Below are 27,472 nucleotides of genomic sequence, written 5' to 3'. Positions count from 1 at the left end.
GTACGAGCGTCTCTGTCACCAGGAACATACGGTGTGAAAATGAAGTCTGCCAGAGCCTGCTTGAGGTACTTCTACAATAGTTTCTGATGAGGATGGGAGGGAAGGGGTGGAGGAGGGAGGTGCTTTTGTTAAATCCACTGATCACTCCAAGCTCTGCTGATGCAATTGCAGAACGGGCCGCGACAGGTGTTCAAAATGTTCTGCCGAAAACACGATTATTTTTTCATGGTCGTCACAGTTCACAAGTGGTATGATTGAACACAAAACAAGTACCGCTATGTCACTGGCGACTTGAAGGGGTACAGGAATGAGGAACCAAACAGAGGCTGTGTCACAGATGCGTCAAAATGAAAAGAGTCCCATCAGCAGAAAAAGCCACTGATATTTAATGAAGCAAGTGTTGCTAAAGCGCCTGTGCTTTTCTCAACTAAAGGCCACTGGAGACATTTCCCATCATAAAATCATCTACCCCATGCAACCTGGCTGATTTGTTTGCACGCAGAACTTAAATTTTGAGGTCCCCTATAGGAAAACAATGCTGTAAACCCACCGACACTGAAGGTTTGTTTTTAAGCTGATGATACATACCCTTTTGCCCCACGTACCAGATCCTACGTAATTTTATACAAAGCATAGAGTCCAATTCAGTGAGCATATGCTTAGATTAACAAGAATACATTTACTTTCTAGAGTTTTTTCTGAAGCAAAAATTCCTTTTGAAAAAAATACATAAAGATGGTCTCTCTCTTACTGTAAATGAGGAATTCTAATTTCCGATCCTAGTCACAATTTGGAGTGCAGTGTGTTTTTAATCAGAGCTAAATAAGAGGAAAGGACGAGGTGGAGCCCGCACGGCGCCTGGCAGCTGGGTGCTGATGTGGTATGTCTGGCATCTGGGGCCCCTGCTTCTGGCTCAGAGAGGAGCCCTAAGAACCTCCGGGGCAGGTGTGGAAGGTGAGGCCGCCTGGGGCCCTGGGGAGGCTGTTCCAGTCTAGCTGCTTAAGGAGCCGCAGAGATGCACCTGGCCATGCCTGGGGTGGGAGGCTCTGGGCCCCGGGTTCTCACGTGGGAGGAGCAGAGCAGTGCAGACTCTGGGAGCTGCCCGGCCTGGGCCACCGCTCTGGCTCTCTGGCGGCGGAAAGTGCTGGTCACAGAGGCCAGGTGAGGGATCCTGGAAGAATGCTTTTTCAACATGTGTTTTAGGCTAAATGTCTGGGGAACTAGAAGAGCGCCCCCCACTCTTTTGGATACATAATTCAAGCAGTTAAAAAACCAGACTGGGAGAGCCCACGGGATGAGAACAGAGGGCAGGCGAGGATGCGATTGCCAAGAAAAGTAGGTAAATAAGCGTACACTTCAGAACGCAACCGAAATACCTCCCCCATCTTGACTAAAGTTCCTCAACCGCCCAGAAAGAAGTGTCAGCTTTAGGAAGGGCCCATGTCCTCGGAGATCCCACCCACAGTCTGTGCAGGCACAACGGGACATGGGGAGGAAAGTGAGCACTGGTTCAAACAGAGGGTTAGCAGTGAGTGAAGACAGCCGAGGGGGATGGGCAGAAGGCACACGCCCGGAAAACAACGCGGACAGCTCCCTCCCTCGGACCTGGACCTGGACCTGGACTTGAGTGCCTGTCCCAGCCTCTGCTCAGTCCCTGGGCTTTGGGGCAGGTGGGGTCGGGAGGAGACACAGAGGGGGGGGTGGCGCCCCTGCAGCCCCGTCAGCTGGGAGGAAGACTGCAGGGGCTTTCACAGAAGAGGGAGGGACAGAACCCGAGAGGAAGCAGGTCCTCTGGAAACGCTTCTCCAGGGATGACAAAGTAACCCATCAGCGAGGTGCCCATTCCTGGAGCTGGGAGGGGCTGGAAGAGGTCAGCCGACCCAACTCCCCCCAGTGCACGGTCCCCTCGACGGCATCCCAGGCCCTGCTTAAAAGAGTCCGATTTTTACTTACCAGCTTTCTTAAGCCTGCAGAGGCCCTAAGGGATTTAGAACAAAGAGTATATAAACAGCAAGAATCACTGTCTAGTTAACATGGCTTTAGGGAAATCTCTAGAAGTACGTCTATTTCTGAAGGTTCTGCTGAAGCTGGCTGTAGCCGTGGGCCAGGGGCTGCAATCAGGAGGCGGTGAGCGAGCAGAGAGGGCGGAGGGGAGGGAGGCGGGGAGAGAGCACACATCAGGAGGAACAGAGGCCCTTCTCCTCAAAAACAACGTGAAAGCTAAAGTACAAACGTTATCCCCCCCACACACTTTTTTACTAAACTGTTCACAGAACCTCATCTGCAAGAAGCTTTGGAGCCTGTGACAACATCCTGTCACCGTGCAAGACCCCCATGGTTGACACTGTCACACCCGCTAGTCACAGCTGCACGGGGCATCCTTGGGGTGATTCTCAGAGCTGAGCGCTCAGAACCACAGGAGGCACCCATTTCATCACGAGGCAATTCTAGAAAGTTCTAAGAGCGACAGAAACATTCTGCCTCTACCGTTTCTGCCTCTCGGCTTGAGCAAGGCGCTCTGGGGCACGCACATCTGCTCCTTCTAAAGCCCCCCCAGCAGGCCAGAGCCTGGGGCCTCCAGAGAGCTCACCACCCCGGCCGTCATCCTCCAGGTGGCCTCCCAGGTGCTGGTGCCCAGAGTCGACAGCTCAGTGCAGTTCCCAGGGCCCATCAATGCAGCATGTGGATGGAACAGACTTCCTCTTCGGGCTACCAGCCCCCAACACAGACAAGGGCACTATTTTTTTAAACAGTTGGCTTATGTTCAAATTATCAATGACTTCCCCCCCCCACCCGCCACACACAATTTTTTCTTTCCCTTTCAATTGGGAACTATCTTCTCTGAACCTAGACATAAGACTATATTTAGCCATGTTATTAGACTGCAAAAAAAGCACTGCAGACCCTAACACCCAACACTTTCTTCTGCCGTCTATAGTTTTATACAAGTTAGTAGTGAAAACGTTAAAAACGCATACTGCTAGATTACCCCCATCCGTGCTGACACAAGGGCCCATTCCTATCAACACTGCCTGGGTATTTCTCAGCCCTTTTAAACCTATTTCTACTCCCTTTTCTCAATCACAAAAATATCAACAATGACTTTATCAAATGCCTTATTGAAGTCAAGATAAGCTGGGTATGTCACGTACCACTAAATTCACCAGTCTGTAATCTGAACTGGAAAGGAAGTGATTTTATAAAAGGATTAAGTAGCTCACTTTTGGTATCACTTTGTTAAATAACCCTTCTTTACCTGAAGGTACAGAAGTTCTACACACACACACACACACACACACGTAACACAAAGTTTCTTTGTTTTTAGGTTCCACATAACATCCAAGTTCAGAAAGCATAGTTCAGGTATACTGATCTCAAACAGAGATTGAGAAAACATCCAGTTTATTGGACTAATATAGACTACTACCTTTAATATTTTAGGGAAAAAAGAAAAATTCAACGTCAGGAAAGAGTTTTAAATATTACTAGAGTACTTCATTAGGCAAACCCTGAAATAAGGGATATTTATAACCACTCTAAATATTCTAAACACATATTTTGGGGTGTTTCCGCTGTCTAGAGTTACCTTGAATTGAGGTCTTAGAGAAGTAGGAGGAGAACGGTGTCATGGATCCAGAAAATAATTTTGGAAGTGCAAATATGCATTTACTTGTGTATTGTGGTGGCAGACGTGAGAATGAAGAAAGCACTAAGGGTGGGGACACTCAGCGCAGGGCGAGAGCTAAGACCATGAGTGACTAGAGGCTGAGTCGGGCGGCAATGGCAGCTGAGATCCCAACCACCCCATCTGTGTGCAAGACACCAAGTTCTCACCGTCCTTACTCCACTGATTCCTCACAGCAACCCTAGCAGGTAAACACCCATCATCTCTTTCTACGGGGTAAAGAGCTTTGAAGCTCACGAAGCAGCCAGCGGCCAGCATCTCCAAACCCACGTGCACCCGGCCCTGAAGCCCACGCGTGCTCAAACCATTGGGTTCACTTGGGACAGTACAGAGAATGTTTACAGATATTTTTCTCAAAACAATTACAATACAAAAGCTTGGGGCTTTAGAGGGGTGAACCTTGGTTCTCTTGGCAACCACCTAAGGGAATGCCTCATGGCCAACGGCTAGAAGCCCCCGAGGAGGACTTTGTCAGCAGCAAGCCCTTTAGTCTACAAAGCACAAGCACATCCATTAAATCTTAACGCACAAGGACAGTTAAGGTTTTAGATCTCACCTGGTATGTAAGTTATTCCTAGTATGCTAGGTTTTTAGGAATGGGCATAACTCTTTTTGGCCATGAAGGGTACTGGGTAATTCCTATAAGAAGTCACCCCCGGAAGGGAAGGTCTGTCTATGAGAAGTGATGGGCCCCGCAGCTCCCCCTCACTCACCAGCCAGGTAGGCGGACAGATGCTGGCAAGGACAGCACCCACACGTGCCCTGTGCAGATGGTGCGTACGGGGGGAAGCTGGGGACATTCCACTGACACACAAAACAAACCCGATCACTCGTGATTTTAAGCGTGATGCAGTTCTGTGTTGTTTGGTCAACTCAACCCTGCACTTCCAGAGTTTCATTTTAAAACCCCAGGTTATCAGAACTAAAAGAGAAGAGGAACTTCTTGATGAGCCCTATACTTTCATCAAAATTAAGATTCTCGGGAAACAAATTCATGAAACTACACCTAACAGACCCTTAAACTGCTCCCAATAGCACCTTATAGAATAGGAAAAACAGTAGCCCCAAGCATCTAAATCCCAAACACTGGGTCAAATTACAGACAGACAAGATTTCCTGTCTGATCTGAATGACGATGGCAATGAAGCCCTCTATTTTACACAGCAGTGGTGTTTAAATATACTACTTTTCTACGTTATGAAAACATAGCCTTGTAAAGACTCTTTAAAGTTCAAGTTGAGTTTCAAGTAATCACTTTGCAGCAGCTCTAGGAGAATTATTGTTCCTCCTGATTAAAAGTGCCTATTTTTTTAAAAAAAAGTAGTAAAATGGAAACTACGCCTTAGAGAATTGTATTCCTCAAGGCCACTTACTGCTTGTTTCCAGGCTTTTGTTAAAGGACAGAATGTGTTGAATTCTTCTAAACTGGCAGGGGATCAAGCACAACACTACATAATGAGGTAGCCGAGAACAGCGTCTTTCCTATAAACACGAAGAACAAGGGAATACGCGCATGTGTAATTCTCATCCGATTAAACAGGAAACATGATAAAGCAAACTGTGAACCAAATTCCTCGGTTTAACTTGAAAAAATTTAACCCAAGGTTCTAAGGTACACCTTGTGTGTGATTGATGAGTGAGAGGAATAAAAATAAGGTACTTAAAAAGCTGTACTGATATGCTAAAAATAAAGTTCTAACAAATATAATTCACCAACCAGAAAGAAAGATGAACCCACAGCCACTCGGGATTTGAAGTGGCCATTCATTTACTTGGGTCACAGGAAGTGGCTAAGCTTTCTCCGCGTCATCTTACGCAATGTGTACCCAGACTTCGTGGGCTGTCACCCCCTCCTACCTGCACCTTCTCTAGTTCAGATCACAGTGATTTAAGAGTCTACAACAACTTTGTTGGGCCATGAAGACGTCAATATCAAAAATTATAATTAGCCTAAATTTCAGGTGAGTAGCAATTTTAAAAGATGAGTTTTTATCTCAACATGAAAAAGAGAAGGCAACAGACATTTCTCACTAGATCATTATGCAACGTTATTAGATATTTGATCTCATAAGAAAGGGAAGGAGTTTAAAAATCCATTCGTTTAGAGAACTTCAATGATAGAATTGAAAAGAACTAACCTTCCTAAGCAGTATGCATCAGTCCAAAGAATATAGAGCTACATCTGAGCTTCTCACACGTCACATACTGCAGAGACCAAGTCGAGATATGTTTAAAATTAAAATAATAGAATTACCTCTGAAACAAAATTACAAAAAATTTAGAATTTTTACTAGCTGGTTTGCCAAAAAATAGAGGAAGTCTCCAGTTCAAGACCAGGAGGACTCCGCTGCCAGCAGGCAGGATTAACTCACCTAAGTTCACACTCCCCTCAAATGTGGGCAAGTGGGGCATTCCTCACCCTTGTACCATAAACTTCTATCAACCAGCTCTAGGGAATACTTCAGGGATTACTAGAAAGCTAGCAAAATGCTTCCCTCAACATTCTAAGACACAGTATCTTTTCCCTTACTGATTAGAGGTGGTAAGAAAGGGAAGGATAAATGAAGCTTCAGCTTTTAAAAGTAGAAACAGCTTCTCTCTCAAACACAAACGCTTATGACTTCTGTTCTTACAACTTTAGTAAATTCTTAAATTTCCCACAGCTAAATGACAAAGAAAACCAAAGATCTTTTAGTTTATATTTGTGCAACTTGCAAAGGATACGTTTGGGGGTTTAAGTTATACCATAAATGATTATCATGTGATTAAAAATACTTGTATGCCTAAAAAATTAAGTGATATTCTAATACACTGAACAGTGAAACTGGTAATCCAAAGACCAGATTCCACTTTTTGGCTTCTACTCACATCTGAAGCGGGGAATGAAGCTGTATCTACTGGGCCTCAAAGGCTGCTTTCCGTCCAATGGAGAGCACTGCACCCATCACAGAGATGTGAGGATCAAAGCAGTACGTTCTGGAAAAGATTTTGAGCCCCATAGAAAAAGCAGTGAACAAAACCCAACATTAGATGCCGTAAACATTATTGGGTGTGCTGAGTACAGGGTCTCAAAAATCCTCCAGAACATATGGAGACCACAGAGCTGTGCGTCACATATAAGTCAGGCACTTTGCGTTTTTTATTCTGTACTGGTTTCCCACTCTGTATTATGAGGCCGGCCCATCTGTGTGCAAAGTTTCTCACTTAAAAGTAAGTCCCTTTCAATCCTGTGTAGAACGTCACCTGGATCACAAGGACACTGTATTCGTTGGTCATTTATTGACTACCTACTGTGTGCCAAGCACTAGGATTAGCAGAACACTAAAGTAGGGTTCCTGCCCACAAGGAGTTTAGTCTAGAGGGAGGGCAGGATTTCATCTGCCTCACTGTGAAGCTCCCCAGAAACCCAAGCAGAATTCTGAGTAGGTGCTCAATCAACACTGTTGATTAAACCCAGGGCGGGCTTTTCTGTGCCGGTTGGAGTCTCTTCTCTCACAGCTCCAGGGGCAGCCACTGAACCAGAGCAGCCTCACCCTTCCCTTCCCTTCCACTGGGTGCTCTGTACGGGGGTTCCAGCACCTTCAAAACTGATGTGGTGAAAGTGCCGCCTCATTCTTTCCCCGGATAATCACGTGGCTTCACCTGATCACAGGCAGCCTCCTCTTGAATCAACAAAGCCAACATTCCGGAAGGTAATACCGCAGTGTTTGTAATGCTCCTTGGAAAACTTTTGGAGATCCCTGGTTTGGTGCAATGAAGCAGGAACACACCAAACGGAACCCCAAAGGACCTAAGCAGCTAACACATTTCTCTAAAAACCTAACTTGCTACCCTGAGTAACTGCAGCGCCACAGCAAAGGAGCCCTGTCTTTACCACATCGATATAAAGGATGTATCTCCCAGGCATTGCCTAGGGGACTCCTCACTCATAAATGACAAAATGGCACTTCCACAGCATCACCGAAGAAAGCGCTGTCATTAAAGTGGTCGTGCAGGATAACAGAACACTTCAAGGCAAGCAACATGCCGTCCAGCATCCCCCAGATACTCTCTTCTGCTGGTTGCACAGTTTGAAAAAAGCCTACTGTCAGCTATCAACCCCTCGTAGCAGTAAAAGACACGAGGAATTTAGAAATTTCTTAGGCCAGATCTTTATAACATACCAACTATGAGCTGGTAAACACTAACACTGTTTTTAATATGCTAAAGAGAAGAAATGCAAACGCCAAGTAAAACTCACTACAAACTACAAATACGTCAATATATACACTCAACATGAGTTAACACAGTAGTATAAACCGAAGGACCACAGGCTCAAGAATTTATCTGAAGCACCAGGAGACAATAATATATGTACTATGGAACGACAATTCCAAAGCTAAACATATACAAACAGACTTAGCTAGTCACATCACACACATACACACACTCACACACACACTCTCTCTCACACTTTTACTCTCACAGGATATAAGCACTATCACAAAAAAATTTAAAACTTCATTTTAAATTAAACACTTAAATCTTTGAAAAAAAATCTGTATTTGGATGTGTTAAACAAAGAAACAAACAAACCTACTTTAGACCGTAGCCTAGAAGAAATACTTTAAATTACTCTAAGCTGAGACAACTTTCCTTCTGTTGGTGGATAATGAAAATAAATTGCACTTCCCCCAAAGATACTGTATTTAAAATTTTAAGACCTATCTTTCGCTGCCAATTCCAATATACACCTGATAAAAGTGCCTAATGGAAAAAGAAGTATCAAAAATTTACCAAGAAAGGGTATTTCAAGGCATAAATGGATGGTTAAAACACAAACCTGTGTGAAATTAGTTAAAAATTTTTTCACGATACTAAAGTAACTGTAATTTACAAAAAAGTCATGATTAATTTTGGAATATAATAAAATTAAATACATGCCTACATTTCAATGTAATATTTTTATATTATTATATAGTAAAATAACAGTTTGGCACTTAGCAGCTTTTCTTGTTTATTGCATCCCATATTATGCAGCAAATTTAATTTTTAAAAAGTTACCTAATTTCTGCAGCTACAGTGTCAATGAACTAAATTAAAAAAAACAAAAAAAACCTACTTTTATAAAATGAATTGACCAAGTCATGCAGGCACTGATAATACTGCAACAGGGACCCATTCACTCCTAAACAATGAACCGTCTCCTTGGAGAGGCCTGGCGTAGCCTGGGAAGGACTTTAAATTTCAGAAATTAAAGAAAAGAGAATTGCTGACTGTCATGGCTTTAATAGGACATCAGTTACCACTTTAACATACCTCAGCTGTGGCTTCTGAAGGCCAAGGTTCTGTTCTGTATGGGACATTTTATCAAAGAAAATCCACTTTTTCAGAAATTTATTTCCTCTAAAACTAACATCTAGTTGTACAAAGAAAGTTTTCTTTCTTTGCAGTGGCCATGCAGTTTGCTTTGATTAGAAGACACCCAAGGTATCCTGGGGAAAGCATGCAGACAACTGCTGACTGGTACACGGTACAAAGCAAAGAGGCTGGCTTTGACTTACGCGTCAAATCTGACTGTTATGTGAATGGCCGGCAAATCTGGCCCAGTGCCTCTGATAGAGAGGAGGAAAACCCTGTACCTCCTTTTACCCATGTCTCTGCCAGGATGGAGAGTTAATGCGCACACACAACATTCTTTAGAATTCCCACAGACAAGGCTGCTCAGTGACTTTTCTAGCACTGGATTGACTTCTACTGTTCCTGGGTGGGAAAAGACAAGTGATGTTTCATATGCATGGGTAAAGCATACAGACATTCCAGGTAGGAAGTTTCTAGGAGAAATTCCTATTCTCAAATTTATAACCAAAGGATACACTTATACATTTATTAATCATTAAGACTAAATGCTGCTTCTTATAGCCATATACTAAGGGGGGGGGAAGCTGTAGAAAACAATTAGAAATGAAGAGCTCTATATTAAATTGATTAGAAATCTGATATTGCATAAAATTCAAATGATGAAGTCATCAAGCACTTTGAACTCCTTGGTTTCACACTAAGGTGGTATAATTCGAATGGAAAACAAAATATCTTACAAGGTAAGTACCACTAATGACAGACTTTTTCCCCTTTGAGGAGTGGGGTTGAGTGGGTCGACATGGGAGTGAGAGGGAGGGAAGGAGGAAAGGATTAATTTGCTCTACAGGAACAGAATGAAATTAAGTTGAGGTAGTTTATTCTACCAGCCAACCTTTACTTGTAATGTAGTTTGTCTGAAACTCGTACTAGTGAACGGCATTGAGAAAATTCTGCTACAAAGACTAGATTCTTAACGTGGATTTGCATTCCAAGACACGTTTTCAAATCCTAGACAGTAGTAAACAAGACTCTGTGTGCTTTCAGACAGATTACTTTTAGAAGTTTTTGATCCCTATATATTTCCTCTGGACTTTTTTTTTTTTGGTCATAGCAGACCTTTATTATTTGTCTGGCTCAGGTCCTTCTTTTACAAAATCTCCTACTCACTAATGTCCTCATATTTATAAAACAGTTCTGGTTAGTTGGAAAGGAAGACTGGCACTGCATGAGATCCTTCGCAACCCCAGAAATGACGGCATGACACATCTTCATCTGAATTAACACAGAAGTCAGCAACTTCCTTTAAATTCATGGGAGGGCTGCCACCTGACTCCTTAATTTATTGACTCCTTTGGATTACTAAGATAGAATGTCATAAAAGAGAAATTTCATCTTAGTTTCAATTCATCATAATTTAGTTTAAAAAAGATTCTTAGGACGGACAACTAGTAGTAAGTGGAGACTAACTGGCATTGAGTCCAATCTAACATTTTAGGTACAAACCTTAAATTGTTGGGCAGAGTTAGGCATAATATCTCCTTCCAAGTGCAGTGGAAAAGCAACCCCGGTATGTTTGGATATGTTGATATATGCATGTTTGCTCGTTTGTTAACCAAAGCCAGGTACTCGAACAGAGCGGTCAGGCAGACGTGAGTTCCCCGCGGGGAACATGCACCTTGGTGCTATAACTTCCTGATTTTACATGACACGGATTCCCACTTCCCTTTTCCTCTGACGCTGACTAGCCCGGTTGGTCTAGGGACACATCTCCTGGAGGAACTGACTCCTCCTCGTTTTTTTTCAGCAGTTACATGTTCTCCCGAACAAGAGCTGGAAACCCAGGCTTCTAAGCGTTAGAAAACCACTCGTGTTACCGCACAGAGGCCGGCGCAGAGCAAGGGTCACCTGCCATCTCTGTCCCCTCGCAGAGCGCCGCGTCCCGGCGCGCTTGGTCAGGAGCTCCGCTTCCGCGCCGCGGCCCCGTCAAGGAGAGTGAACGCGGATGCGGAACAAGCCCTGCTGAAGCTGCAGGCGGAAAAGCTTGCAATTCGCAATACGTAAGGCTGCACACCCGGTGCGGCGGAGGTCGGAGGGGAGGAGGGGCTTGGTGTGGTGCCAGGTTCCCGTGCTCCTTTTGAACTCGCGCACGTAGTCGTAATTGGTACCTGCGCCGTGAGAATAAGCAGAGGTGACACACCGTGCCTCGGAATCACCGGGAAACGGTTCCGACAAGATCACTGTAACATTCTGACCTGTATCAAGATCTCCGATGACATAGATACTGGCTCCTATGGGGACAGCTCCGTACACAAAAGAGGAACTGGCGGGGATGCATAAATTCTGGTCATTAAGATAGATCCACCTGAGAACAAACAGAGGGACAGAATGAAGGAGGTCAAAGGGTGTCCACGACATCTCAGCAGACTGAGATGACAAAACTCTGAGCCACCTACAGTACAAGGCACGACACCGACACCCCTCTTCTGCGGACACACTCATTTCCTTCCTGTCACTGAAGACTTAGTTGTGTCTGTTCCAGAACGTCGCATATAATGCATCATAGAGTGCACTATCCAGTCCGCTTCCTTCACTCAGCACAGTGTGAAGGAGGTTCATCCATGCTGTGGCTTCATCGTTACCTCATTTCTTGTAATCTTAAGCAGGATTCCATTACATGGTACAGCAGAATTTGTTACCCATTCACCTGTTCAGGTTCATCTGGGCAGCCTCCAGTGTCTGGCTATTGTGAGTGAAGCTATTTTGGACTTGAGAGGGCAAAGCTCTTTTGTGGGCTTACGTTATGGAATTGCTTGGTTATACGGTTAAAGGTGTATTTTCTTTGATAGGAAAACACCACACTGTTTTCCAAGGTGTTGTGCCATTTTGCATTCCAATGAGCAACATGTGAAAACTCCAACTGCCCGCCATTACTGCCAGCTCGGGTACCGTCGGTCTTTGTCATTTTAGCCATATGAGTGGTGTGCTTTTCCCTGAAGACCAAGGGTGCTAAGCACCTCTGCATGTGCTTACTGGACACTTTACGTATCTACTTTTGTGAAATTTCTGCTCAAAGATCTGCTCATTTTTCAAATTGGCTTTTCTGTGTTCTTATTAACTTTTAAGATTCTTTTTATTTCATGGATACAAGTCCTTTGTTGGATACGTGTATCACAAATCTTTTTCCCAGCATGTAGACTGTCTTTTCATTATCTTAATGGGGACTTTGAGAACAGAGATTTTTAATTTTGATGAATTCCAGTTTATCATTTTTTTCTTTTTATAGTTCATGCTTTCTATGTCCTCCTAGGAAATCTTTGCCTACTCCAAGGTTGCAAAGGTTTTTTAAATTAAAATTTCTGGAAATTTTATTGTTTCAGTTTTTACACTTAGGTCTTATGATACATTTCAAGTTTACTTTTGTGTATGATATGAGGTATAAGAGTCAAGTCCTTTTTCTCCCCCATACGGATACCTAGGTGTTCCAGCATCACTTGCTGAAAAGACATTTCTGTCCCCACTAAATTGCTTGGTACTTCTGTTGAAAATCAATTTAATAGCCACTAAAAGGAGCCAGGGCTCCATGAATAAGTGGCTGACTCCACAGAAGAGGCCGAAAATTCAAGATGAGCCTGGATCATCTTGCGCTGCCACATAGGAAGAGCTTAAAACGGGATGAGTTGTGTCAGAAGGACACCGGAGCTGATATGCAGTAGCTCCCAATGGCCACGGTGGGAACAACTGGAGCAACACAATGAATAATGATAGTCCTGGACAGATAACTCACAGAATAAATATCCATAAGTCCATACTGATAAAAACAAATGACTGAATACATTAAAAAAAAATTAGGGAGAAGGGGCAGGTCTTCTTTACAGAATTCCAGCTGACAAAGGTAGAAGGAATGAGGGAAGCAGAAAAATCACCATTAGGCAAGCAGCACAGTGATAACTACTGCAAGGCCAGTCCACCAATGATGCTAAATTAGTGGTGAAAGTTTAAGGAGAAACAGTATATTCCCATATTCTCAAATTCTCTCTTCCAAGATACTCATTAATTACAAAGGGAGAAGTAGTGACTTTACAATGGGGAAACCCAAAAGATGCCACCTTAACCAAGTCGTCAAGATTAGCATCACCAGTAACGAGACATTATCGACATCATGCTCCCCCTGATGCCGGGCAGAGAAGGGCCCAGCAGCACTTCTGTGGGATTCCCGGCCCAAACGCGCAACCTCAGCCTCATCGCGAGACATCATGAGACAAACCCACATGAAGAGACATCCTAGTAAAAAACTGACCAATAACCTTCAAGGGTGTCAAGGTCATGAAGGACGAGGAAAGACTGAGGAACCGTCACAGATTAAAGGAGACTGAAGAAACTCAACAACTGAAAGCCATGTCAGGTCCTGGATCGGATCCCGGAGCAGCGAGAAAAAGATATTAGTGGGCAAGCTGGTGAAATTTGAATAAAGTCTGTAGTTTACTTAATAATACTGTACCTATGTGAGTATCCTGGTTTTGATATCTGTACTACGGTACGTAAGATGTTAACATTAGGAGAAGCTGGGTGAAGCTGGGAGAAGCTTTTGGGAACTCTTACTATTTTTGCCACTTTTCTACAAGTCTAAAATTATTCCAAAATAAAAGGGTTTTTTTGCTTTAAAACGAAAACAAATGACTCTGCTATGTAATAATATTTACTTAAGGTAGTCTGACCAAACAATTTCCCTTTAATAGCTAAAGGCATAGCCAGGTCAGAGCAGACCTCAGTCAGATCTTGGAAATGTATCTAAACCCTTCAGAACTACCAGTGTCTGGGCCTCCACTCACCATCAGAGCACGAAGATGCCCTGGCACTGTTCCCGTGTGTCTAACTCTGCCATCAAGTGTCCAAGAAGCCACTGGCTAAGGTCTACAGCATCTTGATGTTAAATACAAATGTAAAATTATTTCACTAAGAACAGCACTTTCATTTCAATGAGCACTCTTCCCAGACTGTTATATAAAGTAGTAGCTTCCATATTTTTAATCCCAAGAAACCCAGAAGCAGAATGATTTGCCCAATATCGTGGAACCACTCAGAAGCAAAGCTGCTGTAAAGCTGTCATCCCCCTGAGTACCTTTACCTAACATCCAATTCCTCGAACATCTAAAAGTTGATTGGAATCAAGCAGTTTGCTGGGATTGGGAGTTCAGTTGGGCCCCTGCCTCCGAGATGCCTCTAATAAATAGGAAAAGGGAAACGTCTAAGAGCTCTCAATGCAAAGCAAAAACGGGGACCCGAACAGGCCTTTGAAAGAAAAAGTTGGAAAAATGTCAAATACAACAACTGGTTTGTTCGTATTTTATGTCTTCAAGGCTAAATAAACATAAATAACTAAACCTCGACATTTCAATTCTTCCCAGGTCCTGAATCAAACAAAGCCGATGAGTATCCCCCTGCCCTGTCTGCAGCTGAGCCACTCCCAGGATGACCCTGTTGGGGAGGCATACAACCCTCCCAGCAAGTCCACCGACAGGGCCGCAGGCACGCCCACGAGGCAGCTGGTACTTCTTCTGAACTAAGACATACGCGACGAGATCATCTACCGAAAGAACGCGTCAGAATACAAGGGCATTCCTCAGTAATTCTGTAGAGGTGAGAATTCAACATAATTCCTCCCTGGAATAAATCCACAAAGCTGAAGAGATTGGTCTATGTGGACTGTCTACCAAATTTGGTCCAAAGCAGATCAGTGATTCAGAGTTCCTGGGTTTCAGAAAAACAATCCTGTGTGATCTATTTTATATAATGCTGAGGCTTCAAAGTACATAAAATATGAGAATTTAATTGGATCATATATTTAGCTGCTGCTTTTAAAAATGGTATAAATGGCATGTACTTCTGCATTTCTTTCTCTACCATTTTTCACCTCGTTGACCTTGGATGACTGAGCTAACCCAGTCTCTCTTTCGTCATTTGTAAGGTGGGGACGCCATCACCAAGCTCAGGTGTCTGCTGTGAGGATGAAATGGAACAGCCAATGTAAAGTATTTTGCACAGTGTCTAGTACCTAGCAGGCATCGTGAAGTAGCAGTAATTTTTGTAATGGACAAGGCAATATTATGCCTTTATTACACTGTTCTCAAACATGGGCTCCTCGGGACTTGCAGGCTACAATGATGTGTCCTCTGGTAACTCAGAATTAAGAATCCCCCCTCCCTCAAAGGAAATTTTAAAATGGGTCAAGCTTCAGAGAGAGCAGAGAGGGAGGGGTAAGACAGGCAAGGAGAAAAGGTGGGAAGGAGAAAAGGTGGGAAGGAGAGAAGGTGGGAAGGAGAGAGGGAGGGGAGAGGGAGGGGAGAGGGAGGGGAGAGGGAGGGGAGAGGGAGGGGAGAGGGAGGGGAGAGGGAGGGGAGAGGGAGGGGAGAGGGAGGGGAGAGGGAGCTTCAGCGAGGGCTCGCCGGAGCCTCCCACGAGAAGCAGCTACAAACTCCAGACAAAATACAAAAGACAGACTGCCTGAGGGCTCTGGAGACCCGGCAGAAGCAGGCAGATTTGGGAAAGAAGTTGAAAGCTGAACAAGCACCCATATGGAATGAGTTTCCAGTTCCTTGGTAGCTCCGTCTGAAGGCAGCCTGGGGCTGGCAGCTCTGGGGAACAAAAGCCCTAGAGAAAACCCTGCCGTCTTTCTGGCCACCGGAATCAGGGGAGAGCATCTTGGGGCAGCAAGGATCACTGAAGTGTGCGGGGGTCTCAGAAAGATGGAAGGTACAGAACTAAACTGACGGACATCCACCCGAGTCACGTCTGACTGACACTGGAGCCACGAATGCTTGCACCTGAGGCTCCGTGAGTCTAACCAAGTCCACTGTCTGCTAAATGCCCGGAGCAAGTCTCTGAAGCAGCAGCAAGAGACCTCGGGGCCTCAACAATGTCATGTTCGCAACGCCCCGGACACAATCCAGAATTACTCAACAAAAGAGCCAGAAAAATGAAAACCCCTTTGCAAGGAAATAAACAATCAACAGATGCCAACTCTGAGATGACTCAGATGCTGCGATTATCTGCCAGACAGGGACCTGCACGCAGCTACCATAACGATGCTCAGTGAGGGAAAGGAAAACACGCTTATGATAAAAAGATAGGAGAAATTTAAAAAATCTAATATGCTACCTGAAGAAGCTAGAAAAGGAAGAAAAACATAAACCCAAAGTAAGTAGAAGGAAGGAAATAATATAGACAAGGGGAGAAACCAATGAAACAGAAAACACAGTGGAGAAAATGAACATGGATGCGTAGCTGGTTCTTTGAGAAGATAAGTGCAGCACAGAGAGCGCTGGCGGGACTGCAAGGCTGGGGAGAGGAAAGGGCTTCTTCCCTGGTGTCGGTGGCCTTCTCCTTCCTCCATCTGTTCTGCCGCCTCCTGTGTGCCGGGGGACCAGAGTGGCTCTCCCTCAGGGTGGTCCTTTGCCAGCCAGCAGGCAGCTTCCACGCACCAGCTCTGGCCCTGGCACCCCAGGGCTCTGCCACGTCTGGGGCCACTGCACACCCTCCTCCAAGGAGGTAAATCCAGCCTTGCGGGGCAGGGAGGGCTCTTCCCAGTTTGCTCCTTCCTGGGGTACTTTCCCTCAGCCCTAAAGGCTGTAGTCGCGCTTCCTTCATCAGCTGTTTCTGCACTCTCTCACCTGTTAGCAGCTAACTACTCTTCCTAGTTAATAATTACGTACATTAAATCTCCCCTGCAGATGACGAGGTGGTTTCTGTCTCCTGGCTGGACCATGACCGAAGCGGATTTGGTTAGGAGCAGCGTTCATCTCCCATCCTCTTGCTCACGTGTCTTACAAAGGCATCTGTAGTATGTGCTACTTCCTAAGCCTCAGACCCAAACAGCATAACGTGGTCAACGGGGCAGACCAACACAGTACGGCACACCAAGGTAATCAAAATCTCTGGGGGCTAATAATATACTGCACACGGCAAAACTGACACAGTCCTGAGGCAACACTGTACAGGGGTACCGCTGGTCCTGCCAGGTACAAGAAACAGCTGCTGGTGGTCACTGCAGACTGGTGTGAAGAGAAGGCATCAGCTAAGGCAACAGCGGCACCAAGGCCAGGGACTGTGCTGCATAAAGACCCCACCCGCGGGACTGAGTCCGTGATCAGCTTAATCACCTGCTTAAGTTTAGGAAAGCTCACGGTTATTTTCCAAAATCCACTTGACTTTTCTACGTTTTCTAAGTGAATTAAGTGGGGATATGATACGTAGCACGACTCTTGCATTTTCAAGTCTTTGACGGTGGCACAAACATCTGCACATTCCTCAGGATGCAGTACTGCTTCTGGTTTTCTATCTCGGCAGGGAAGGAAAGTTCCAGTGACTTCCACTTAACCCTTGCTACCATAATGGTCCCTTACCCACAAGTCAGAGAACCACAGGGGATTCAGCTAGTGGTCAAAGATGTCTGTCCGAGTATACATTCAGGCATCAAAAGATGAAACTGACAGATGTAGGCTTCAAAGAATAGTTAACATGATTTACCTATAATATAAAAATGAGAGGGGGAGGGCATCTCGGCTGAGCAAATGCACAGAGACAATAAAACACAGGATGGCTATAAGAAGTGAGCTGGAGTACAGAACATGTGAAAAGGAGAAAGCGAAAAAGGCTCAACATTTTTCTCAACCTCAGATCGTGGAGGGCCCCGAGTAGGAGGCTAAATACTATTATCTTTACTTGGTAAGCAATGGGGAAACAGGAAGAATTTCCATCACAATGAAATGACCAATGTCAGATTAATCTTTCAAAAGCACAAGTAGGTGAAATGTATTAGAGAGACTGGTTAGAAGACTTTGCACATATAAAAGAGTGAGCTCACTGGAGTCAGGGCAGAAAAATAAAGGGGGGGGGGATGTGTGAAAAATACTACAGAGTTTAAAAAAAAAAAGAAAAAACTTGGCAACTCATGAGATGTGAAGCGTAAGAGAGAATCAAAGATGACCTTATTTTGAATATGGACCACTGGGAGGATGGTAGTACGAGTAAAAGAACAGGGATACAAGGAACAGAAATAGAGGTACTGTCTTTCTGGATATATGAAGTTGTTGCCATGACTTGGTAGAAATAATGGCAATTTTTTTTTGCTTTCCTTCACATAGTTTTGTTTTTAGTCAGAAACACAGAAAATAGTAAGATATGGCATTTTTCCAGGAAAGTTTTAACCTAAAAATAGGGAACAAAGACAGGAAAGACAAGAGATTACTTAAAAACAGTAAATGGTCTCCAATCTAATGCAGGTTGTTCATCTGGCAACAGTTTCCAGAGTATGCAAATATCACACACTTGGAAACATCTGATCTTTAAAGAAATAAACTACTTATAGATTTTTTTCCCTTCTATAGGTATTTATGGGAAAGCCTATATTTTTAAGGCAATATTGTGTGGTGGCTGAAAATGTGGACTCTGGGGCCTGAGTTCAAATTCCAGCTCTGCCACCTGCTACCTGTGTGTTTTGGGGCACATTACTTAACCTCTCTGTGTTTTGGTTTCCTCGTATGCAAGATAGGAATAAAAAGAGTAACTATATATCTCAGAGGGTTGTTTTGAAGATTAAATGAGTTAATACATGGTACTTAGTGTTATATGCATGTTTAGTGTTATCTAAACAAGAATCCTATACATCAACAGAAGTTAAGCTTTCTTCATTCTGTTTGTGAATCAACACTGGAAAGCTTGAATATAAGCAAACTAAAGATAATACAGATTTTATCTGGAAGTGCTTTTAAACAGCAAGGAAGAAGCAATACTCACGTTTAACAATTATGAACTGAAAGCAAGTAATATACTCATATCGGAAGCTTCTCAACTATATTAATATGAGACAACCTGACAGAAATCTGAAGGTTCTAATAATTGCTAGCATATCAAGGGCAGATAAAAAACTTTACAGCCAGATTTAAGTCCTACACAATCAAAATAGGGACAGAAAATGGTAAAACCATAAGCAACCCTGATTACTTCAGCAAGCGAGTTTATAGCTCTCTAGCTCACACTGTCCAAACAGTAATTCAGTCATTATGACAAAGGCTTATAACAATATTTTATCAGAAACCAAACGTACTGACCACTGCTTGTTAACGAGGTTGGGCACACTGTTTTGGGATTCATTTGGGCAAGAAATTAATAAACTACTTCATATCTTGAACAGTCAGCCCTCGCAGTAACATATTATGGAAGAGAAGTGTAGCAAAGTCCTTGAAATTCTGCCCCCCACCGCTACCAGAGCAAGCATTCTCAAACTGCTCTCACACGTTGTCTAGTAAATTTTCCTAAGACTGTTTGCTCCCTGTAATTGAAGGAAAAAGGGGGGGAAAAGGCTATGCAAATATCCTAACTTTAAAATACACTAATAGTTAGGTAACATTTATACATATTTCTAAAATCTTGGCAACCGCTCATTGTTTGCCCTTATCTAAAATAGTATGAACTTGAACATTATATTCTGGCGCCCCCTTCTGGTAACACAGTTGAAATGCTACCACAAGATTAACTTCAGCAGGGCAGTTTCCCTGTAGGATTTGAACATATTACTGCAATAACAATACTGTTTGGTGGCTACAACAATATAACGTGTCAGAGGAGGGAAGTGAGGGGGTTGGAAGGATGCTGCCTACTTTACAAGACATATGGCGGCCTGTCAGATGTTTTAAGAATCTCTGACATCACGTTGACTGAGTGTCTGACACTGGCCAGGTATGATGCCAGAAGCTAGGACCCAAAGCTGAGATGGAACTTGTCCTGAAGGAGCTTCCGTTACCTCTATCACATCCAAGAGAGAGATGTATACGATCCCAGACTGAGGAGCCTGACTCAGACTGCGAGGTGTGAGAAGGCTTTCTCTGGGCAGTGATGATTAAGCAGAGTTTTGGAAGAGGCCAAATTAACTGGATAAACATGGGAAGGGAAATATTAGGCAAAGAGAATAGTACAAAAGCACAGAGCTTTGTCCCAGCTCACCCCTCCCCCTCCCCATATCCTCAAGTCCATTCTCTAGTAGGTCTGTGTCTTTATTCCTGTCTTGTCCCTAGGTTCTTCATGACCTTTTTTTTTTCTTAGATTCCATATATATGCATTAGCATACGGTATTTGTTTTTCTCTATCTGACTTACTTCACTCTGTATGACAGACTCTAGGCAAAGTGAGAGAGTGGCATGGACATACGTACACTACCAAACGTAAGGTAGATAGCTAGTGGGAAGCAGCCGCATAGCACAGGGAGATCAGCTCGGTGGTTTGTGACCACCTAGAGGGGTGGGATAGGGAGGGTGGGAGGGAGGGAGACGCAAGAGGGAAGAGATATGGGAACATATGTATAACTGATTCACTTTGTTATAAAGCAGAAACTAACACACCATTGTAAAGCAATTATACTCCAATAAAGATGTTAAAAAAAAAAAAGCACAGAGCTGAGACAATCATACCATGTTTTGGAGGAAAAAAGTCACTCAGTGGGACTCAAGTGATGCATCTGGGTTGAACAGTAGCAGAAACAGCAGACATAGGCCAAATCACAAAAGGCCATATCTGCTAAGTTAAGGAGTTTAAACTTTCTCCTAAAAGCTATCAGAAGTGTCAAGGTCTGATCTACATTTTAGAAACATTCTTCTATGGCTTTCCTATGAGTTACCAAGATTTCCGAAGTCACTGAATAAATATCTACTATGCATTAGACATAAATAGATAAATTCAATGAAATAATTTGAAAACAAAACTAAACAAAGCAAAACATGCCTTTGAAAGCATAAAGAAAAAGTTGCAGAAGCCGCATGAAACCATTCATAAATACCTTTTAAACTCATCGTGGTAGAATTCCGACTTGCAGGTTACCATCTCGCCCCCCTGGATGTCCTCACGACTTCTGACTCCCCCAAATACATACAGTTCCATGGCGACTCCACAGGCTACAGCTCCAAACCTGAAAGGCCACATAGGGCATACCAGGTATTAGATTTACAACTCATGACCCGATTCCATAATTCCTCTTACGCTTGTTTTAGCTCTGCGCCATTCAACGTTTCACAAATACATGGGTCTTCCTTTTTCAGGAAATGGCTTATTAATGTAATGTTATATCAACCAAATGCCAAGTCAAATAAAAGATTAGCTGGAAAGAAGGGAAAAACAAAAGCCAGGTGAAGGGGGCTCTGCACAGTCCTTATGCAAGTTCTCTCACCTTCTCTCTTTCAGTGGACAGATAGCGGTCCACTGCTGGGTCCGTGTGTCATAACATTCCACAGACTCGAAGAGTTTTCCATATGATCCTCCACCCATGGCATAGATTTTCTTTTTCATAGCTGCATAGCAGCCAATCTGAAAGGAGAAAGCAACAGTGGGGGAGGCAACATTTATTATTAAAGTTGGGCGAGTAAATACCAGCTTGGCTAGAGAGCACTGGCAAATATCTGGAAAAGGATCTGACTTCTAATAGTAAGACTATGTATGGTGCCTTCCAATATTACAACAGAGGCTTTTAAAAATGAGAAGAGCAAGGTAATACACACACTGTTAATCCTCAGAAAAGGATTAACTCCATCTAATACTATTCCGCTAAGTGAGTAAATAATCCTAACTTTTAAAGAGGCTTCCCAGGCTCTCTGTTCTCACCACTATTTCAAGAGTCCCAGATGTGGACTCCTTGGAGCAAGACATCATTCAATTCCTGCCCCAAGTAAGTCAGTCGGAAGGGCACAGACGGTGAGAGATCATATTATGAGTAAATCCCGGTACCCATGGTGTAAAATACCTAGGGCGCTGGACAAGGCTTTGGCCTGATGATGGAACTCCAGCCTCCACCAGGGAAAAGAAATACAGACTAAGCTGTAAACAGCTAACATGAGCCATTTGTTTTCATCCTACTCAGCAATGGCAGTTCTCTACCTATGGATTAATGTTTCTCCCCAGTCCTGCACAATGATTAAGAAAACAGGTTTGGGAGACCTGGTTCCTTCCTAGGTTAGTGCAGTCACAAAGCATTTATCAGGCGTGGGCCTTGGACACAGCAGCGCTGCCCAGAGCCCACTGCCAAGGTAAACGCTCTCACACACCGTTTCCTAGCTTGGTGTGTGGCTAGTAATAGTGAAGGCAAGCTACCCACAAAGACAGAATTCTATCATGTTAATTCTTTTAACACTATCAGTTGTGTTAAAAGGCATACGTAGGAAATGAAGAAACATAACTTTAAAATCCAATTTGTGAATTAGTTATCACAAGATATCGTTCTCACCTTTCTAACCATGGTTAAAGCGGGTTGCTTTGTCCAGGTTTTAGAATAAATATCATAACATTCCATGGAAATTAGCTCTTTTTCACCATCTTCTCCTCCTAAAACGTACAGCATCCCATCTATCTCCACAATTCCAAAGTTATGTCTTGCCTGAAAAGACATCAAACATCTTTGTAGACAAAAGGCCAACTATCAGATTGAAAGCTGATATTCATACATTTAATAAATATTACAGATATTATTATATTCCAGCGTTCTAGCAAAGAAATACCAGGCTCAAAACCATCTCTCTCAAATATTTCTGATTTCCCTAGCAGCTCACTCTTCTACCACAATAGACAGAGAACCCAAGTCCAGGAATTTCCTGGAACAAGGGAACTACACACGTGGTGAATTCACTGGCAGAATCCTTACTTTTTACTCACACCAGCTCAGGACAAGAAAGAGAACTATTACCGCGTGGCTCTGTAAAATGATCTTTGTACAGCAGTGGGCAGCAGGTGGTTCCCAGCTGCCGTGTGAAGCCAAGTAAGATCCACGTCAACAGCACTGCCTGTGGCTGGAGAGGTGGGGGTGGGGGGGCGAGAGGCCCGGGCTAAGGCTGCCTGGAGCAACAGAACCTGATGTGTTTCACACTCATCCACTCACAGCACTTCCTGGGCGCCCAGCCCCACTCCAGCGCTGAAGGGAGAGCGCTGACCACACAAACGAAATGCGCTGCCATCATCAAAAAGCTCGTGCGAACCGCTGAGAAAGATCTAGTGTGTGAGGAGGTTCTATGTGGTATGAAGAGAAGGAAAGCAGGGGAGGGGGCAGGAGAGCTGAGAGGCGGCGGGGGGCCTCGCTGAGAAGGAGCCGTATGGACAAACACTGAAGGAAGCAAGCGGCGAGCCACGTGGGTACCTGGCAAAGGTCCCAAAGCAAGTGCACTCCTAGGAGGCTTCAGAAGGGGGAGCGAGGGAAGGCACAGGGAGCAGAGCCGGGAGGGGGGCACGAGCGTACCAGGCAGGGGGGCTTGGCGAGGCTGCTACCTCTTTCCTTATACTCAAACGCAAAGCAAACGAAAGTGCTAAAGGGAAAAAAGAAACATCAGACAAATTACAAAAGCAGTATTTTACCTCGTTCATTGGTGGCAGTGCGGTCCATGTGTTTGCATCTGGGTCATACTTTTCTCCTGAGCTCAGGGTCTGCTTATTTTCGTCTTGGCCCCCAAATACAAACAAAAATCCTTCTGCAAAAAATCAAAGAAGACACGCAAGGAAGTTGAAATGTAAGTTTTCAACACCTATCTCTAGTCAAATACAAATGCCGTAAGGGCAGAGACAGGATGTGGAGATACCTTCTCTGACAACAACGGGTTCGAGATCTTACCAAGCCTGGGTGACAGAGCCAAATCTGTGAGTCACTCTGACCATTTCGCTTGCCTCGCGATCTCTGAGGGGATTCCCACGACCCTGCACCTTAAGAGGAAAACTGACACCACCCACCCGGTCAGCAAGTGACTTGACACCACCCACCCGGTCAGCAAGTGACTTCGAGTTATCTCAGTTCATCTGTTCTGTTCCCCAGACTCTATTTAAAATAGTCTTCTTAAAGGAGAAGAAGCCAACAAGACACTATGGTAAAAGGGAAGGGAAATGTGGGCCCTAGAGAGGTTACCATGCATGGAAACCATTTTGCTCTGAGGGCGTTTAGCAATCTGGGAAAAATGCAACCTTTCTCTTAATGGCTTTGAGGGGATGAAGAAGATAGAAATCTCAATCCCAGGCCCACAGACGGCGTGGCTTCTGGCAGGAAAGCCTCGCTGAAGTTCTAACCATCAGGATGAAGGCCAACCAGAATTAGAAGCCAGATTTAAATCTCCTTGCCTATCTAGGAAATCTCAAAATTGGAATTCGATTTATAGTAATTACAAATTAGTAGTGTTTTCAGGCAACTGGCAGAAAAACACACAAAAGTTCTATGGAAGAAAGTATGTTTATCTAAGTTTTAGATTCTAACATTCTAAGATTTTAAAACATCACATTATCCCTACAAATAATTATTATTATTATTTTTTTTTGCGGTACGCGGGCCTCTCACTGTTGTGGCCTCTCCTGTTGCGGAGCACAGGCTCCAGACGTGCAGGCTCAGCGGCCATGGCTCACGGGCCCAGGCTCACGCTCCACGGCATGTGGGTTCCTCCCGGACCGGAGCACAAATCCATGTCCCCCCTATCAGCAGGCGGACTCTCAACCACTGCGCCACCAGGGAAGCCCCCTACAAATAATTTTTAATAAAACAATCTTTGGCACTCAGCCAAAGATACTCAGGTATACAAAGAAACCAGACTCTATTAAGAAGAAACAGCAGAAGCAGACAATAGGGAGTAGTCTTGCAAAGATTCCAAATTTCAAATATTGGAGTAATCAGAAAGACAATAAAACAACAATGCTCACTATGTTTTAAAAAAGACAGATGTGAAGGTAACTCTAGAAGAAGGGACAAGAGAAGTGACATAGTAGATTTGAAAAAAAATTACAGAGAATTTCTAGGGAAAAAAAGATAAAAACAGATTAAATAAAAAATTCAATGGACGGATTTAATGGCAGATCCATCACAGTTAAAGAGAGAATTCATTAAGTGCAAGATAAATCAAAAGAAATCACAGAGCAACATGGAGAAGCAAAAAGATGAAAAAGAAAACAAAAAGAAGGTAGAAGGCAGGGGCTGGAGTAGAAAGGTCTAGCCATGTTTGATCTGACTTCCAAAAGCAGAGACAGAGGAGAAGGAGCAAGGATGACATATGAAGACATAACAAACAAGAAGTTTCCAGATTTGATGAAAGGCCAAGCTACAGAGTCAAGATGCCCAACAGTCTCCAAATATGGTAAAATTTCAAATAAAATGTTGCCTAAGCACACTACAGTGAAATGGCAGAAAAATCAAGACAAAAAGAAAATCTTAAATACAGCCCAGAGAAAAGGCAGAACTTTAGATCTGACAACTGACTTAAAAACAGGAATGACAGAAGTCAGTGGAAAATCATCTTCAATAATAGATGCCAACCTAAAATTCTATACCCAGCAAAAATATCCTTTAAGGATGAAGGCAAAATAATGACATCTTTAGACAAACAAATCTAAGAGTTTGCTACCACTAGACCCACATTAAAGGAAATTCAAAAGGATGAACTTCAGAGAGAAGGAAAATGGTCCTAGATGGAAAGTTTGAGGAGTAAGAGGGAAAAACAAAGAAAGTGGTAAATATGTGGATAAATCTAAATGAACACTATCTACAGATATGTATATAAAACAGATAAACATATATACATAAATAGTTACTTATAAATAACTATGTGTTTTAATACTGTAAGACTATGGAATATGAAAAATAAGAGTATAAATGTACTATTTATACTACTAGACTTTGTTAACAGTACAGGCTGTGGATTCAAAAGTGACCTTCAGGGGACTTCCCTGGTGGAGCAGTGGTTAAGACTCCGCACTCCCAATGCAGGGGGCCTGGGTTCGATCCCTGGTCAGGGAACTAGATCTCACATGTGTGCCACGACTAAGGAGCTGGCGAGCGGCAACTAAGGAGCCTGTGAGCAGCAACCAAGAAACCTACCTGCCACAACTAAGACCCAACGCAACCAAATATACAAATAAGTAAATATTGAAAAAACAAAACAAAACAAACATAAAGTGACCTTCAAAGGAATATAGACATAGAATATAACTTCTAACCTGGTAGAGAGGGAAAAAACCGAATGACAAAAAAGTCAATCAATTTTTTGAAAAAAGGCAAGGAAAGAAGAAACACAGAATGAGCTGGACAAATAGGAACTACTCAGTCATTTCACAACTTCAATGAATACAACTGGGCACAATTCCTCTCCTCATTGTTTCAAGTTTCTGAAACAACCACCTCTCTAGGAAATCTGAAAATCAGTGATATAGGAACCTTTGTGGTAGGTGTGCATGTGTGAAAATTATGCACATGTATACACATTATGGTAGGACAACTTAAGGACGCTAATTTTAAGAAGGAACAGAGAAATCAGACCCATATCCTGTTGCCTACACCACTCCATCCAGCTGATTATCATTGACAAAAACTTCAATAATTGTGGAACCTACGATTCCATTTCTATTCCATAGCTTTAGGCATATCTAAAATATGGTACAGTGTGGCATAGCTTAAAACTTTTAAGGTAATGTTTGTGGGCAAGCAGAGACTATAAACAAAGAACTGCTAACAATAGTTAGAATGAAGTGAAATGGCACTTGCAGGATGAAGCCAGCAAGGCAAATCCAAGGTGAAGAGAAAGGCAGCAAGGACAGCCTTCCCCATCACTTCCTGGAGAGAAAGCTTTGAATAACGTTCCAAACTTGTAAACGTCAACCGAAACATACTTCCTGTCATAAAACAACTTTAAGCCAGAGCTAAGTTAAGAAGTATCTTCTCAAGTTTCATCTGAGATGCCTGCTTTTATGTGACGCTCTTATTTTGAATATAGTTACATGTTGCGATTCTAAACTGCACAACTTTCCAAGATGAGAGGCTATCACGGCTCAAAGAAGTCTTGCGCCTCAGGTGTGATCATCCAGCTAACGGGTGGTAAGAGTCACTGAGTTTTGCTCTTCTATCAGTTAAGTCATCCAATAAAATGCTCCTCAAGGGACGTCTTAAAAACAGCTATATATTTAAGATTTGGGAACGATAAGGACTGATGGAAGACACTCTTCTTACCATAGTCTTGGAAGCTAGAGCCACCCTGAAAAAGTCACCACAGAGGGATAATAAAATTATTTCTTGAGAAGGTTTTGAGTCATTCTGCACAACTCTGAAATGACATTACTTGACCTTGTGTTTGGGTAAACTTGATGACAGCACGGTACCTGCTGAGAGGACTCCGTGGTTGATTCTCGGCATGCTTAAAGGGGCCAGTTCAATCCACAGCTGCCGATTAGGGTCATAAAGGGGGCACATACATCGCATCGCTGCTGTTGGCTTCCGCGAACTAAGGAGAGAGATAACTGATTAGTAGTTAGTATGTTTTATGTACTTCTGCTTATAATAACTAGGACTAGTTTTACTACGCTAAAGAATGTTTCAGACATTTAAAAAAATCTATTGCTATTAGGCTTTAGATACTGAAAAGTGTTATAAATTTCTGTTTACGTGGAAATCTCTCTTCC

At 43.4% G+C, this 27,472-nt stretch overlaps 1 protein-coding gene across 2 annotated transcripts in view; it reads right to left on the bottom strand.

The window, feature by feature from the left end:
- Positions 1–8,709: 8,709 nt before the first annotated feature.
- GAN (gigaxonin) overlaps positions 8,710–27,472 on the bottom strand; it is a 55,752-nt gene continuing 36,989 nt past the window's right edge. For both annotated transcript variants that reach the window (XM_030863248.2, XM_060289008.1), the window contains 7 exons: positions 27,173–27,294; positions 23,408–23,520; positions 22,290–22,439; positions 21,240–21,376; positions 20,853–20,981; positions 11,278–11,387; positions 8,710–11,190 (listed from right to left, as the gene is read on the bottom strand). In XM_030863248.2, coding sequence (XP_030719108.1) covers positions 11,009–11,190; positions 11,278–11,387; positions 20,853–20,981; positions 21,240–21,376; positions 22,290–22,439; positions 23,408–23,520; positions 27,173–27,294 — 943 coding nt within the window. In that variant the 3' untranslated portion in view covers positions 8,710–11,008. The remainder of the gene's footprint in view (positions 11,191–11,277; positions 11,388–20,852; positions 20,982–21,239; positions 21,377–22,289; positions 22,440–23,407; positions 23,521–27,172; positions 27,295–27,472) is intronic.

Source organism: Globicephala melas, chromosome 19 (assembly GCF_963455315.2).
Source record: "Globicephala melas chromosome 19, mGloMel1.2, whole genome shotgun sequence".
Classification (NCBI taxonomy): domain Eukaryota; kingdom Metazoa; phylum Chordata; class Mammalia; order Artiodactyla; family Delphinidae; genus Globicephala; species Globicephala melas.
This window is presented reverse-complemented; position numbering and strand designations above follow the sequence as displayed.